This window comes from Tuber melanosporum, assembly GCF_000151645.1.
Source record: "Tuber melanosporum whole genome shotgun sequence assembly, scaffold_319, strain Mel28".
Classification (NCBI taxonomy): Eukaryota; Fungi; Ascomycota; class Pezizomycetes; order Pezizales; family Tuberaceae; genus Tuber; species Tuber melanosporum.
The window spans coordinates 3,557-19,413 of NW_003298996.1; the positions used below are offsets into that span (position 1 = coordinate 3,557).

General features: G+C 44.2%; 1 protein-coding gene; it reads right to left on the reverse strand.

Annotated features, from left to right (window-relative positions):
* Window positions 1-322: 322 nt before the first annotated feature.
* GSTUM_00001959001 (uncharacterized protein) lies at window positions 323-2,780 on the reverse strand. XM_002839202.2 has 3 exons: window positions 2,024-2,780; window positions 967-1,927; window positions 323-900 (listed from the first exon to the last, which is right to left on the reverse strand). Exons 2-3 carry the CDS (start codon window positions 1,237-1,239, stop codon window positions 895-897), a joined length of 279 nt encoding a protein of 92 aa, XP_002839248.1. The 5' UTR covers window positions 1,240-1,927; window positions 2,024-2,780; the 3' UTR covers window positions 323-894.
* Between the last annotated feature and the right edge of the window lie 13,077 nt (window positions 2,781-15,857).

Genomic DNA, 15,857 nt, shown 5'->3' on the forward strand with positions numbered 1-15,857 from the left:
GTGAATAGTAAGGAAAACGAGGTGTAATGTTTCCACATTTATGTTATATTCCAGCTATAGCGGGGGCCCGGGGGGACTGTTGGGGTGTCGCCGCGTTATGTCAGCGTGGCCTGATCTGCCGGTTGCACTGTGAATGATGTGCTATGATGGCGTGTGAATTTAGGGATTCTATGATCGGGCGGTATGGGGTATGGTTGTGGTGTTTTTCTGGTTGGAGTTATCTACCGGTATGATATTATGAAATAAACCATAGACTTGATATGGTATCGACCTGGCTACTGCCACGATTTATCTTTCAAACTGCTCGTACTGCATGTGATGCTACTTTTAACAATAGATATCATAGTATTATCATACAAGGCCACTCAATTGGTCGGGCTTGTCAAACAACACTTGGAAAAAACCCCAACTCCTCCCTCCTCTATATATTGATATCCTATCCGCTCACACCCCCCCCCCCATCTAAGCCGCAAACTCTTCCGCAAGGGCATGGTCACAACTATTCTCCGTATATTCCCACCCTAGCCTCCCCGTCCTCTTCGCAACACATCTGGCGTTCGCCCGCATAAGATAGTAAAAATCCGCCCAACGTCATCCGTCTCTGCGAGACTGATCCTCCTCCTGACGGGCCTAAACTCTAGAGCCTCGCTGCTTTTAGCAAAGTAGAAGTCCTCGCCCTTCCACTGGGCGGCACCGCCGTCGGGCTTAAGGCCCTCGGATAGGAGGGGAGTTACAGCTCCATTAGGTCGCTGTTGTGAATGGGTTACTGTTTGGGAGTTGAAACCGCCTCTCAGGGCCGCGGTACCCCTTCCGGTCTTTTTGATGCCCTGCCGAGGCCGACAACCCCGGGTGGGCGAGTAGTTGCCGTGCGAATATTCCCGAATGCCTCAAGAATTATATCTGTGTTTCTGTCCGTTAGGGATTTCATCTTGGAGTAGATTCAGAGAGTCGTTGCGGGTTTGTTACCTTGTCAGCTGGACGACGACAATGGGTGTTGGACAATGGCGTCGAACCGTTAACATACGCAATGTCATTTGACGCACGCGGGTTGAAGTAGGCTCCCTTTGGCTTGTCAGTCGTGATGGCCGAGCAGCTGGTGTGCAGCAGTTCTCCGCCCTGTGGACAAATGTCCGCTATGCAGATTATGGCATCCGCCTTCCCCGACTCGGTCTCGAGAACAACTATTGGGAACAGGTCTCTCAGGATGATGCGGATGGTCAGATACTTTTTGCAGAGCATGGAGGCTATGGTTTCGGTGCGGGCGAGGGCGGTTATGACATGTGGGGTGTTTTGTTTTCGACTGGCTCATCGAGGGTGTTTCCGCCAATGTGGCCCGTCGCATCTGTTAGAAATGTTAGAGGGGTGAAGTGGGCGCCCATATATGAGGATATAGGTCATTTTGGTGGGTTCTCGAGATATGTAATGTTTTGCTGTCGATTTGTAGATGATTTTTGTGTGCAGTATTGAGCTTCTTCTAGGGACTCGAGCTCTCGTCTGCCGCTGCATGATTCCGTAAAGGAGTAGGTTACGGCAGCGATTCAACGAGATGGACGGGAGTTAGAATTCTGGGAGTTGTGAGCCCTTTAGCCCTTATCATTCATGATGTGGAAACCTCGGGCGACGCTACTACAGTATCATAAAGTAACACTAGTAGGAGATGTAATTAGAGATTTTATAAATAATCGGAGAGCCCCACTACCAAGTCCCGAAGTCAGCTGACCGTCGTACTTGACTTCTGGATACCAGCACTTGAACCTGATACTGCCCGAGCAGCATAGCGCAAAATGAATTTAAAATTGAGCCATGTCCTGAAAAAGTGGCCGGCGAGTGGCACGCCTTGACGAGACTGTGGATTATCACGATAAGCAGTCCGCACAGAGAGAGAGGTTCATGAATTATTCTTTGCGCGCGGGGGGCGATACGCATGCTGTCCTCGGGATTAGCGGCAGCGTGAGAATAGCCGGAGGGGTAGAATTTATATTATATAGGAAATTAACGGTGTTGGGTGTTCTTGCGGTCGTACCGTATTATGAGAGGTTCCCTCAGGCTCGCGTTGTTTTATGCGTCGTGGCAAGTCGGAACATGGTGCTTTGTTTTCAGTGTCTGCAAGGCTTTTGTGACTTTGCTTTGGACTTGCTGACGGCCGAGGCTCCGGTGTAAAGCAGCGCCCGAATTAAATCACCAAGTACCGGTATCTAGAAAAGGAAGCTGAAAGTGATGGTAGTGGATTAAAGGGAAAGAAATAAAAGTCAGGGCCCCCGACACCTCCGCAATCTTCAATGGTGTTTAGACTCACCAATCCTCAGACAAAGGTGGTTGATCTTCGAAGGGTGATCTTCCAGTGCCTTCCCCGGGTCCTGTTATGCTCCACGCTAAGTACCACCTTTAGCTATGGAAAAGTGCTGGATTGGCGAATATCTTCGTCAACGACTGTGAGCCCCCTGACGTGTTCGGCAGTGCGACCCTCAGGTTTGGAGGAGCGCATTGTAACTACAACTTTCCTTACCATAGGCCACGGTGGAGGGGTTGAGGTAGAGTGCCTTGTGAACTAGAATGTGGAGGGGCTCTCATTGAATAGTAAGCTCGGACACGTGAGACAGACTCCTTGTATTCGTACACTAAAAGCCGACAACTGTTTAACATTAATGAGAGCCCCCTATCCAGAATCGGTGATCACCTTGACACTTGCCCGAATTTGTTTTTCACATAATTTGCTTAGAGTCAGCGAAGGAGGAGAGCTAGCATGGGATTTCTTGATAGTCATAACCCCGGAGCCCTTCAATTTAGGTGGCTTCTGAGGCCTGCTGAGGGTATTGATTTAATTTACCTATGGCGTTCTGGGGAACCTCCGGGGTTATAAGAAGCCGGGATAACTTAGTTTCGCTATCTAATGTGTATCTACGAAGCTCCGAAAATTTTTGTGCATATAATGGGGCCGTTATCGTGTTTTCGGGGTTAACTTTCCTTTTTTTTTAGGAATGTTTTGTGGGAGGTTCTAGATGGATGTTGATTGATTGAGATAGATTGTGGAGGTTTCGGGAGTCTGGCGGAGAGTTCAGAGGTTCAATGGATTAGTGTGGAGGATAAGAGATTGGTAAGAGATTCTCCAGACATGTCTTTCCTTTGTCACCACGGGAGTGTATGGGGGAGAGGGTAGCATGCTTGGAGAGATACGGATAGGTGTGGTGATCCACGGAATGGTCAGGATACATTGTTTATGTTTTACTTATACACCTGTCTTTACCATTGGTTTAGAAACGAATGAACGAAGTTGTTTTTCCTTACCTCACACTCTTGTCCACATCCTGCGACAGTTCCCACATAGTCCTTTAGTTTTTCTCTCTATCGCTGCGCGAGTCAATCATTGACTGCTATACCCACACATAAGATGTTTTGGGGTATTGATGTGCTTGCCTAGGCTCAGTTTGATAGTGTTACATGAAGCAAAAGCCTCTAGCTCAATACATCGAGCGCAATTTTTTTCTTCTGCTTTTAAACAGGAGGAGGAAATTCCTGACCTGTTTGACTTCCGGTGTTTCGGGTTGTTGTTTCTTTCCTCTTAATTTCGGGGGCCAGGCGCTACTAGTGCTCGGATATGGGGCTTTCATTAGAGTCTTTAATTTCAATCATACCTCACGACAGCCATGGTAAGACCCCTGTTAGAAAAGTGCTAGATAGAATACGGAACCAGGATAAGAAATGCGTGGACCCGTGATTGGAGGTCTACTACACACATGAGAGTTCTTGACTTGGCGGCACTACTCATAAATAGGAATGGGGTATCTACATGGTAGATTACGTACACACCCCCAAAACACCCGACCAGCATACATGTGAAGACGGAAGGCTGACTGCCTTCTCTCTCTGTTGGTACTGTGCTCTTCTTTCTTTTCTTTTCTCTCTGATTGTTTCCTCCTTAATGCTTCACTCTGACTATCTCAATACTCAATCAATTCTTTTATCTCATCGAGTCCAACAGCTACATGACCATTTCTAACAACCCCTATTTAGGTCTATCAACCTTTTTCCTTTCCTCATCCTGCGATCATACTAGAATCAGGGACAATGTAACTAGATTGATATTGGCAATCCTCACCACAGTACCTTGGGATGCCGGTATTACTCTTTCTCATCTACCTTGGTAATCGTTTCAGTTTTTCCTCCAGCCTAGACCCAAGGGCGCAGCCAATCTCACAAAACACCAGGGCAGTAAATTGCCCTTTTTCCTTTCAACCATGATCATCGACAAACCTTCAGGGAAACCACGAGGATAAGTGCTCTTGGTGAACCGAAATTTTTAGCTTAATTCCAAGTGATATGTCTGGATCTGAGCGTTGTGTGCATGGGCGATTGGCGGAACAACCTCTAAACATGGCCAATCTTTAGTTTATTCAAGCGCAGGAGCCATATCCGGTGGTATCCCTAGAGGAAGGACTTTAAATGCAGATTTCTCTACCGTCTTTGAATCCTCTGCTCGTACAGCCCTCGCTCTCTTGTACTGCGCTCGTTAGGTGACCTATTACACTGGATACTTTCCATTATTGTAAGCCACGACTTTGTCCACCTGCGACCTTGACGATATTTGTAGATTCGCTTACTCCTTATATCGCTCCTAGTTATTGGGTGCATGCTCTTGGTTATTATTTAAGAGATCCTTATTATTACTATCGCGGGAGTGATGCAATAAGATCCTGGTTCAGAGAAATCCGAGTGATTATGAGTGACTTCTACGTCCGACTTGACGCTGTCAGCTAAGAAGCCGGAGCGACCCTCGAGATATTTGAACATAATGGGAACATCCTAGATTAGCTAATAGTATCATCCACTGGCTTCGTTTTCACCTAGTCAACACGGATGGGATGTGTGTATCCTTACTAATGACCGATCCGAGCTCATCCCGGTATACTCCCAGTTTTCATGCTCTCATGGAGAACCTGTCAACAGACTGACTAGAAACATCTTGTAGCAGCGGAGGAGGGACGTGCAGTTCTCAGACTTGTTCTCCCCTATTCCGACTCCTCCCACAATCTCGGGCGACATCTTCCCTTCCTATGATGGCGATTCCGACATTATGCAGCTTCCAGGTGTCTTCCATACACTTCTGGCAACATCCGGAGCCTTCCGACACCCCACTGCCACCTCCATCTTTAGCCTTCTCAATTTCAAACCTTATATATCATACCAGCCGGCGAATTCGGGAGGTCATGACTTGCACTTAACCCACCTACCCATTAACCCCCTCACTACGGTGCCGCCACAAAGGGTCAAGAGACCCCACAATGTCCGCGAGAAATAAACAAAGGAGGACCACACACTTTCACGGAGCTAACATCTACTCAAAGACCCCCGTGTTGTATAATATTGGATACCCTAGATTTCTGGCACTTTCTAGTTTCCTCTACGCAGGCAGTTCAGAAGTAAAGTAGGTATCGTGGGAGATTCTTGCTGGGGGTATGAGACTTGGAAGATTAAATAATAGTTAATCAAAAGGTATTTTTGTCATGTAATTCATGCTTTCAATCCGGTCTCTATGTTTGTGAAAATGTTGTAACACCCACAACCCATTCCCTTCTCCCATTCACTACTTTCTAGGGTATTCCCAATTCATAAAATTGGCGTTTCGTCGGTTTTTAGTTCTCGTAAAATGTAATAAATGTCTCGTTGAGCTGTAGTATCGTTGAGATGTGAGGCACTCCTACAGAGTGCCATCAAACTTCTGGGGTCACTTGGTGTCGTTGGAAATGGTGGAGTTATATGCTGAATGGACTCTTGCAAGGTACAGGTCTTCCACGCGATCATGATCGCCATTGGTAGTTGTACTGTACGGCGCTCGAGGATAGCCTAATTAGGTACTGTACTGCCATCGTGCTGTGAGCACAGGAATAATTGGACCGCGGCCTGGGGACTCCCTCTCCTAGTAAGGTCGGCCGTATCTTTTTTGCAATTCTCTTATCTGGAACCCAAAAGGTAGTACCTCTGTGTTTTTCTCCCCCGGTCCAAAGGGGGGGTTTAGAGGGGGCTAGCCCCCAGTGGGTGGTTGTTCTCTTGCTGCTTGTATCATACTCGGGTAACGTAAAAACCCCGGAAGTCGGACATTGCTTTTTCAGTGCCAAGTGGAGAACAGCATGTCAACAGAGAGGTATATCTCAGGAATGAGCTGACAAAAATCAAATTTGTAAATTATCATACAATCAGTAATGGGAAAAGTTCAAGCTATCAGAAAATTGAAGGTTGATAAAGACAGAGAAGATGGGATACAACGTGCACTAGCCAGCCAAGAGACTTGAGAACCACCCCCCAGTTTTTGTAACCTTGCAAGGGGGTTTGGTGTTTCACACTCTGTTTTGTGTGATTGGGTAACTGGAAAGACGCAAAATAGGCAAAGGGCTCATGAGCATCAGCAAAAGTTGCCAACAGGTATAGTAAAAGCACCGGAGAGATGGTATCAAGTGTTATGAACCCGGTGTGGTTTTTAAAGGATTTCATATGTTATGGTAGATTTTTGTACACATGACCTGCTTAGGGGTCATGTGAAATATGGGTAACTGGCATAGGTACATAGTAAAGGATTTTGTTTTGTTTTAAATATTGTTCTGATACTTGGCTTTTTTTAAGTATTATTTGATACTTGATTTTGTTTTATGTTTTGTTTTAAGTATCATTTTGATACTTAAGTTGTTTTATTAAAGTGTATTGCTTAATACCTTTGATTAGTTTTGTTCATGCTATACATGAGCAAGATTTGTATATTTAAGATGGCCTGATTCCATAATGGAAAAGGTAGACTTCGACAAATAGTATTTCAATATACTTGATTGAGCGGTTACTTCTCTAAGTTTTCTCAGTACACCTTGGAAGTTTTCTTTAGTTCGCAGCTCACGGCTCCTCTCTGGAAGAGCAGGCCACCTACCAACTATTGTACCCAATCCTGAAACATGATTAGTACCTAGCGAACAGGTTACATTTTTTTAATCAAAGCCAGTAGTTAAGAACCTGCCACAAGACTTAGGCTTGATCAACCTATTGATGTCTACCTTGGAATGCTAGCAGAGTGAAGTGTCAGAATCACAGTACATTCAGCTTTATCTCAACCTGAATATAGAGTCTGTAACCAGCATGGGTACTATGTTAAGGGTTTTGTTTCTTGTTTCTTGTTTTGTTGTAAGTATCATTTTGATACTTAAGTTGTTTTACCAAAGTATATTGTTTGATACTGTAGATGAGTTTTGTTCATGCTAGACAGGAACAGATTTGCGTATTTAAGACAGGCTAATTCCACGATGAAGAAGGCAGACTTCGACAGATACTATTTCAATATACTTGGTTGAACAGTTACTCTTTAGTTTTCCCAGTACACCTTTGAAGCCACCTTTAGCTTGCAGCTCTTACCTTCTCTCTGGTAGAGTAGGCAACTTGTCAATAATTGTACCTTATCCCGAAACATGATTAGCATCTTGTGAACATGTCACAGAGTCATTGACAATACAGAGTGGAAAGCAGATCCCATGGCAAGACCTTACAAAAAAAAAGCACTACAGGAGCTCCACAAAGTACTAAGAAGAGCAAGACTCAAAGTAATTTGCAAAAACGGAAACCTGATAACCTCTTGGAGAATTTCCACCTACTTTACGAAAGAAACCAGCATTTTGTAACTGGTATAGTATAACATGTTTGCAAGGTGCTAGTTACGTAATTAGTGATAGGTATAATAGTTAGCAGGTGGCCTGCTCTACCAGAGAGGAGGTAAGAGCTGGGAACTAAAGGAGGCTACAAGGGTGTACTGAGAAAACAGAGAAGTAACTGTTCAATCAAGTATATTGAAATACTATTTGTCAAAGTCCACTTTTTCCATTGTGGAATCAGGAGGTCTTTAAATACACAAATCTGTTTATGTCTAGCATGAATGAAACTACTCAAAGGTATCAAATAATATACTTTGGTAAAATAACTTAAGTATCAAAATGATACTTAAAACAAAACATAAAACAAACAAATATCAAACGATACTTAAAACAAACTAAGTATCAAAGCTGTAATGTGTTCGTAAGATGCTAATCATGTTATCAGTTACAAGGTACGATAGTTGACAGGTGGCCTGCTTTACCAGAGAGGATGTGAGAGCTGAGAACTAAAGAAGATTTGGAAGGTGTATTGAGAAACAAAGAGGTAACTGTTCAACCTAGTATGTAACCAGTACGGGTACTCGGTTATTGGTTTCGTTTTATGTTTTGTTTTAAGTATCGCTTTGATACTAGGTTTATTTTAAGTATTGTTTGATACTTGGTTTTGTTTTATGTTTTATTTTAAGTATCGCCTTGATACTTGGTTTGTTTTAAGTATTACTTTAATACTTAGTTTTGTTTTATGTTTTGTTTTAAGTATCACTTTGGATACTTCATTAGTTTTACCAAAGTGTATCGGGTTGATTCCTTTGATTAGTTTGTTCATACTAGACATGAACAAGATTTGTGTATTTAATGACCACCTGATTCCACAATGAAAAAGGCAGACTTCGACAGATAGTATTTCAATATACTTGGTTGAACAGTTACTTCTTCATTTCTCAGTACACTCTCGAAATCTCCTTTAGTTCTCAGCTCTCACCTCCTCTCTGGTAGAGCAGGCCACCTGCCAACTATCGTATCTTTACCAATAATATGACTAGCATCTTGCAAACACATTACATTTTTTTAACCTCAGCAAGTGGTTAAGAACCTGTTCCCAGATTTAGGCCTGATCAATCTATCGATCTTCACCTCAGAAAGCTAGCAGAGAGAAGAGGCAGAATCACAGCATATTCGGCTTCGTCTCAAAACCAACATAGATTTATTGACGACCAGGAGTGGGAAGCAAATCCTACGGCAAGACCTTACAAGAAAGAAACAACCCCAGCGCCTTGCTAAGGAGCCCGGAGAACCCGCAAATACGGAAGATATACAAACTCCAGGAGAGTTCCCTTCTATTCCAGCAAAGAAGCCTTTCTTTGAACCTCCAAATTACCATGAATCCAGTAGCAAATCAGATATGGCTAGTACCAGAGGAGGACCTTCAGGAGGAGGAAAATCTCAGGCTTGGCCTGAAGAAGAGGAAGTACCTGTGGCATTTGAACCCCTTAAGTTCAAACTCCACCTCCTAGCAAAGTTTACAGGAGAAGGAAAAGACCTCAAACCTGAAGCCTTTGACCGATGGGTGACAGAACTCACACACTACCTTCTCTTACAAGGGAAAGATGTGGAAGACCCGACATCTAGACTATTCATTGGCTTATTTTGCGAAGGAAAGGCAACCGACACTTACCACCAATGCTATAAGGAATATGGTAGAAATGTAAGATTAAGAGGATCCACTGTTCTCGATTACTTGAAAGGCTGATTCCAATCTTCCATCACCAACGACCTCCTATACAACAAATTCAACCAGCTCCACCAAGTCAATGGAATATATATTAAGAGAATCACAGATGTAGCTACGGATCTGATGATGTATAAGGACCGAATGAAGAAAGGACGCATCTTCAACTACATTTTTAAGTGACAATTCTATGATGCCATGTACCTACCCTCTGGCGAGAGGTAGAGACACTCGAGGAAGATGATTATGATATAGCGATAATAATTGCAAGGGCTGAACGAAAGGACACCATCCTCCATGAAACCAAGGTATACAAGACACAGACATCCTCTAGCAGTAATAAGCAAACACGACACAAGCCCTCCAACAACTCTGAAGAAGACACTCCACAGATTTTCAAGAAGAAAACCAAACCTTCCAAAGAATTGAGATGACAGAAAGAAGAATGCTTTGAATGTGGAAAAACAGGATACATGGTAAAGAACAGCCCAATGAAGAAAGAAAAAGGAAAAGCGATTAAGCAAGAGGTATCTGCCCAAAATATCAAGACTGATAGCAATGATGTCCAATCCAGTGAATATGAGGAGATTCATATCGGATATATCGATGTGGAATGCAACAGTATCTGACCTCCTGCTACATTTAAAGCACACACCGCCCTGGAAGGTACTATTCTAATCAATAGCAAGAAGGCTCGAGTCCTATTTGACACTGGCGTAATTGGAAGAGACATGATCAGCAATACCTTGGTCTCTGTCCACGGACTTCCAACTCGAGACCTTAACCAACCCATATCTGTCAATATGGCAGTAAAAGGTTCACGATCCACAAGCCATAAAACTTGTAGCACCACTATCCAGCTTGGTTCTGCTGTCTTACTCCCCCAAGAGATGCTAGTTGGGAACAAAGTCAAATACGATGCCTTGATAGGGATGCCATTCCTGAACCACCACAAATCCATAATCAGATGTGGGAAATCAACTATTGATTTTTCAGATCAGAAGGTCAGAGTCTCATGCAAGCAAATAAGCGGAGAGTACTGAGCCGCAGTCTGTGAAGCAATTGTCCAATGCCTATTGGATGAGTACTCTGATGTTTTCCCTGATCAGATTCCCAAAGAACTACCACATATGAGAGAAGTGAACCACCACATCCGCCTTCGAGACCACTCTAATCTTAAGAACCAACCCACCTACTCTATCCCTGACGCATACAAAAATCCACTATGTGACTGGATCAACCAACAACAAAGAAGATGAGTCATCTACAGAGCGGAAGTACCAGGTGCTGCACCTATGTTTGTTCAACTCAAAGCAAATTGCAAAAGAATCTGCCCCTGGGTTGATTTCAAATGTAACGATCCCTCCTTGGATGGTTAGGTCTTGGCGACGGGGAACGATACTTTCTTTTTTCTTCTTCTCCTCTTCTTTGTCTTACGATAGCGCTAGGCCTCTGCCTACGTTACTGATAGTACAAGACCTCTGTCTTCTATCGGGAACGCCTATTATAAGCTTTCTCTAACTCTTCTTCATAAAGAAGTTTTCTTGGCGTAACGATAATGTTGTAATAAAGATAAAGATCGTAAAGGTGTTTTATATTCGTTAAAGTAATAAGTAGGAAAAGTACTTAGAATTCAATCTAATTTTATTTAAGCTCATACTGGCAATACTGGTATATGATAAGCCCCAGGGCCGGGCTCCCAGGTTGTCACATCCCGGATACTACTAACTACGAACTAACTAAACCTCCAACCCTGTACTTCAAACATGCCCGCGCCATGCCCTAACACGAACACTAAATACAAAGCCATCAACGGTAAAGAAAGTCCTCATCAGCCTAGCCTACCCGCTAGCCAAGTTACCCGTACAAAATTCAAAAAATTCCACTACCGCCACCAGAATGTGACCCGGCAAAAACCTCCTCTACAGTAGAAACTCACCTGAGAGCCCGCACTCAATAATTCCAGGACACCCCGCCGACCACCCTGGCACCCGTTCCCATTCCAAACAAAAGAAACACCCCAAAAACCCAAGCGCGTTGACGCGAGGAAAAGCCGACTTACAGGGCGTGAGTTCCCTAGCCAAGGGGGTACGAACCGTCGTAGAGAATTAGGGAGGCAGCACACTGGCAGCGCTACCCAAAAACCTCGATGGAAGCAGTCAGGATGAGATAGTTCCCAAGCCGCCGGCACTTAACCAAACATGTTCAGGTATTCAACTCCTCCTCTAACTCCTCAGCATGCTCCACTGGCGGCGAACCCACCACGGACTCTGTAGTAGCCGGTTCGCTACCGTGAACCGGCGAAGGCGATGACCCTTCCGAGTCGGGGACAAGTGGCACAGGTGAGGTCTGGTCTTGTTTGACCTGGCGCTTCTTGTTCTTCTTTCTCTTCCCACCCCCGGGTGCAGGTCTAGCAACAGGAGTGAATGGGCCACTCTCATCACCACCCACTACCACAGGGGGGATGCCACCAGAGGTGTTACCCCGACCAGCCACAGGCTCAGTCCCAGAGGACTCAGGCACCTTCTCTCCCGAAGGGGGTGATACTGCCGCAGCTGGTGTCACCACACTAGGATCCACCCCACTCACACCAGGAGCAAGCGCCTCAACCGGTCCTGACAAATCAAGATCCAGTCCACCCCCACCACCACCCACAGCCAAAGCTGTAGGAGGGGCCAGGAGAACCGGTGGTACAACATTCCCCCGAGGAAGCTCCTCCGCTGGACCCTGAGAATTCTCAGGGTTTAGCCCACCCCCCCCAACTGAGACCATCGTAGCAACTGGAGTATTCGAGGGGACAGGCGAAGAGGGAATAACTGTAGGAACTTCAGCCACCAGAATCGTGCCCAAACCGCGAACTGTATCACGTTCAGAGGCCAGGGCAGCCGACAAGGTAGATAACTCTTTCTCAGCACGATGAAATTGCTGAGAAAGGACAGAGATGTAATGCTGAAAGCGAGAGACTTCGGCCTCTAGGATGAAGTTCTTCTTGACAGCACAAGACAGAACCACTGACGAACATAGAGTAGACGTGGCGGAGGGGGCGGAGGCTCGCTTAACCATTGCGACCATGAGGAGGCGACTGTAGTGAACAACTGAAAGGATAAGTAAAAGGAAGAAAGGACTTCTAGCAAACATAGGAGGAGGTATAACAACGAAGCTCCCGAAAGGTGTTCGAAGTTAAAGACTTGAAGCCTATCGTGAGACAGAAATCAAGAGCTCTGATTGGATCGGCACCGAATCTTCATGTCCGATACGGGGTGAAAGAAGGAGGAAAAGTTTATAGAACAAAGCCTGAAGAACCTATCCTCCTCGGCCATATCGGCCTCCTTATATAGTGTTCTTCCCGCCTGCAGTCATGTGATCCAAAGTGGTCACATGTGTGAAATCAAATCATAACCAACTAGTCATGTGACCAAGGTTGTCACATGCTCAAAACCCATGACCTCAAAACGAGGTCATGTGCGAAAAATAAATCATATGCACCAGGCCTACCAGCAAGGCACACTTGCAAGGCATACTCGCCAGTCGCACTCCCATGACTCATATTTGAGCCATGTGCGAAAGCATCACAAATTCTATATATAATAAATCATATGTGTGAAACAATAACATACCTGTGACTCATAACTATGTGTCACATGAAAACCTTTTCCTTGCCAAGCCATATTCATGACATCAAACTACGAAATAAAAACACAATTATGGACAGTTCTGCTATCCCAAACCAATCCCAAATCCTGAATACAGTTGGACAGGCTAGGTTCCGAAACAAGATTGACCTAAGCGATGCCTATTTCCAGACAAGGTTAGATCCAGAAAGCGAACCCTACAACAGTTTCAAAACATCGTTTGGAAGTTTTATTAGCCGAGTTATGTTACAAGATGATATGAATGCACCCGCCACCTTTATGCGAATTATGGAAAACCTCCTAAGCGAATACCTCCACCATTTTGTATGGGTTTACATTGATGATATTCTCATTTCTCAAACTCCAAAACAGAACATGCCTACCATATTGGTTTGGTTTGTACCAGACTAAGGAAAGCTAAGTTGTACGCTAGCAGGAACAAATCAATCCTGTTTGCCGATAAACTTGATATCCTGGGACATGTGATAGATGATGAAGGAATACACGCAGCCCCTGGAAAAATATCCTGTTTAACAGAATGGACAACATCACGGAATGAAAAAGAACTCGTACGATTCCTAGGACTGGTCAACTATATTTCCCAATTCCTACCACATTACGCCTCTGTGATAACGCCACTCACAGACCTTACCGGTAATGCGGAATTTGTCTAGACCGACACTCATGACTAAGCCTTTACCAACATCAAGGAATTGATTAAGAATGCTAATGTTATATGGCCTATCGACTACAGTAAATCAGACCCAATATGGCTGATTACTGATACATCAGATATTGGAATTGGAGCATGGGTTGGGCAAGGAGCCTCTCATGAAACGGCAAGACCGGCGGCATTACACAGTAGGAAGTTTACTAACTCACAGATAAACTATGGAACGACGGACAAGGAAGCCCTTGCTGTAATTGATGCTCTCGCCACTTTCAACCACATACTGATGGGCAATACCTTCACCATTATTACTGACTACCAACCGCTCACTAATCTTAAGACGGAAAAGGTTCCTGGAAGGAGAAGAACAGGATGGATAGGAGAAATGAGCAAATACGATGCAAAAATCACCTATACTCCTGGAAGAACCAACTATTTAGCTGATGCTCTCTCTCGCCTATATGAGAACCAAGACCTCACAGATCCTCCTCTTATTTATGACCATACAAGTTAAAGTGAAGATAGCCCTGACGAGACCTCCTATGAAAAAGAACCATCGATGGCCACTGCCAGTACTGCCTCTCCCTCCAATGCTTTCTCTTATACCTTGTATAGAGCTGCCGGAACAGAACGAGAAAAAGACATTAATGACAAGTGGAAAGATGATTGCACCCTCCACAGTACACCTCTTCACGAACTTGAACAAAGCAGACTCTACTGGTCTCACTGTTACCTCAATACCTGCCCCTTTCATCAGACTGAAATTAAATTTGGCAACAGATACCAGTGACCATACTATATATTTGCTGATGATTTCAAAAACACCAGTTTCGACACTGCAGGAGGAGCAGAAGAGGTGATGGATGAAGTTGGTAATGAATCGATCCAATCTTCCCTTCTCCTTAATCCTACTCCCAGACAACACCGGGGTCTTGAAGAACTCGAACAAGCAGCAGCCTACGTGGATGCAATATCTTACCTACACCTTCTGCAGTCAGCACCGACATCCTCTCAGCCCCTAATTGATTCATGACCACTATATGGTGGACCCTTACGAGTATACAATAATGAAACTGTTGTTTCTGTCATGCTTCCCACGATTTCTGAGCATCGCTGACAGCTCTATGAAACCTTTAAAGAAGAGGAAGACCCTATTGAACCAACAAGAGGATCCCTCATTGAGGATGAACAAGATGTCAGATTAACTACAGATGAATTAACCTCCTCCTTCCAAAGCTAGATGATAGCAGGATACTACCATGATCTAATCTATTTCAAAGCTATGGATAGTTCTAGACATGGAGATCTTGCCCCCTACAACATATTCAATGGAATGTTCTATACGAGTACCCTGTATGGTGAACATAGCCTATATATTCCGAAAGGCTATATGTTCAATGGAATGACCATTAGGGAATATGTTATTACCGAAATCCACAATAAAGGAGACCATAGTACGGACAGCAACTGTAACCGGTACGGGTACTCGGTTATTGGTTTTGGTTTATGTTTTGTTTTAAGTATCGTTTGATACTTGGTTTTGTTTTATGTTTTGTCTTAAGTATCGCTTTGATACTTGGTTTGTTTTAAGTATCGTTTGATACTTGGTTTTGTTTTATGTTTTGTTTTAAGTATCGCTTTGATACTTAAGGAGTTTTATCAAAGAGTATCAATTGATACCTTTGATTAGTTTCGTTCATGCTAGACATGAACAGATTTGTGTATTTAAAGACCGCCTGTTTCTACGATAGAAAAGGCAGACTTCGACAGACAGTATTTCAATATACTTGGTTGAACAGTTACTTCTTTGTTCCTCAGGACACCCTCGAAGCCTCCTTTAGTTCTCAGCTCTCGCCTCCTCTCTGGAAGAGCAGGCCACCTGCCAACTATCGTATCTATTACCGATAACGTGATTAGCACCTTGCGAACACGTTACAGCAACCTCCAATATGCCTCAGAATATGTTTACTGGCCTGAAATGCGAAAGGATTTCCATGATTTTATCAAGCAATGTGAACTTTGCCAGGCGAATAAGGAATGAGCACAACTCCCTGAAGGGAAAGTACAGACCCTTCAGTTACCTTGCGAAATATTCGAATCCTTTACCATCGATTTCGCGGGACCATTTAACAAGTCCACCAGATATGACACTATCTTGGTAGCTGTGGTTCGGTTTTCTGAATACACATGGCTCATACCAATGA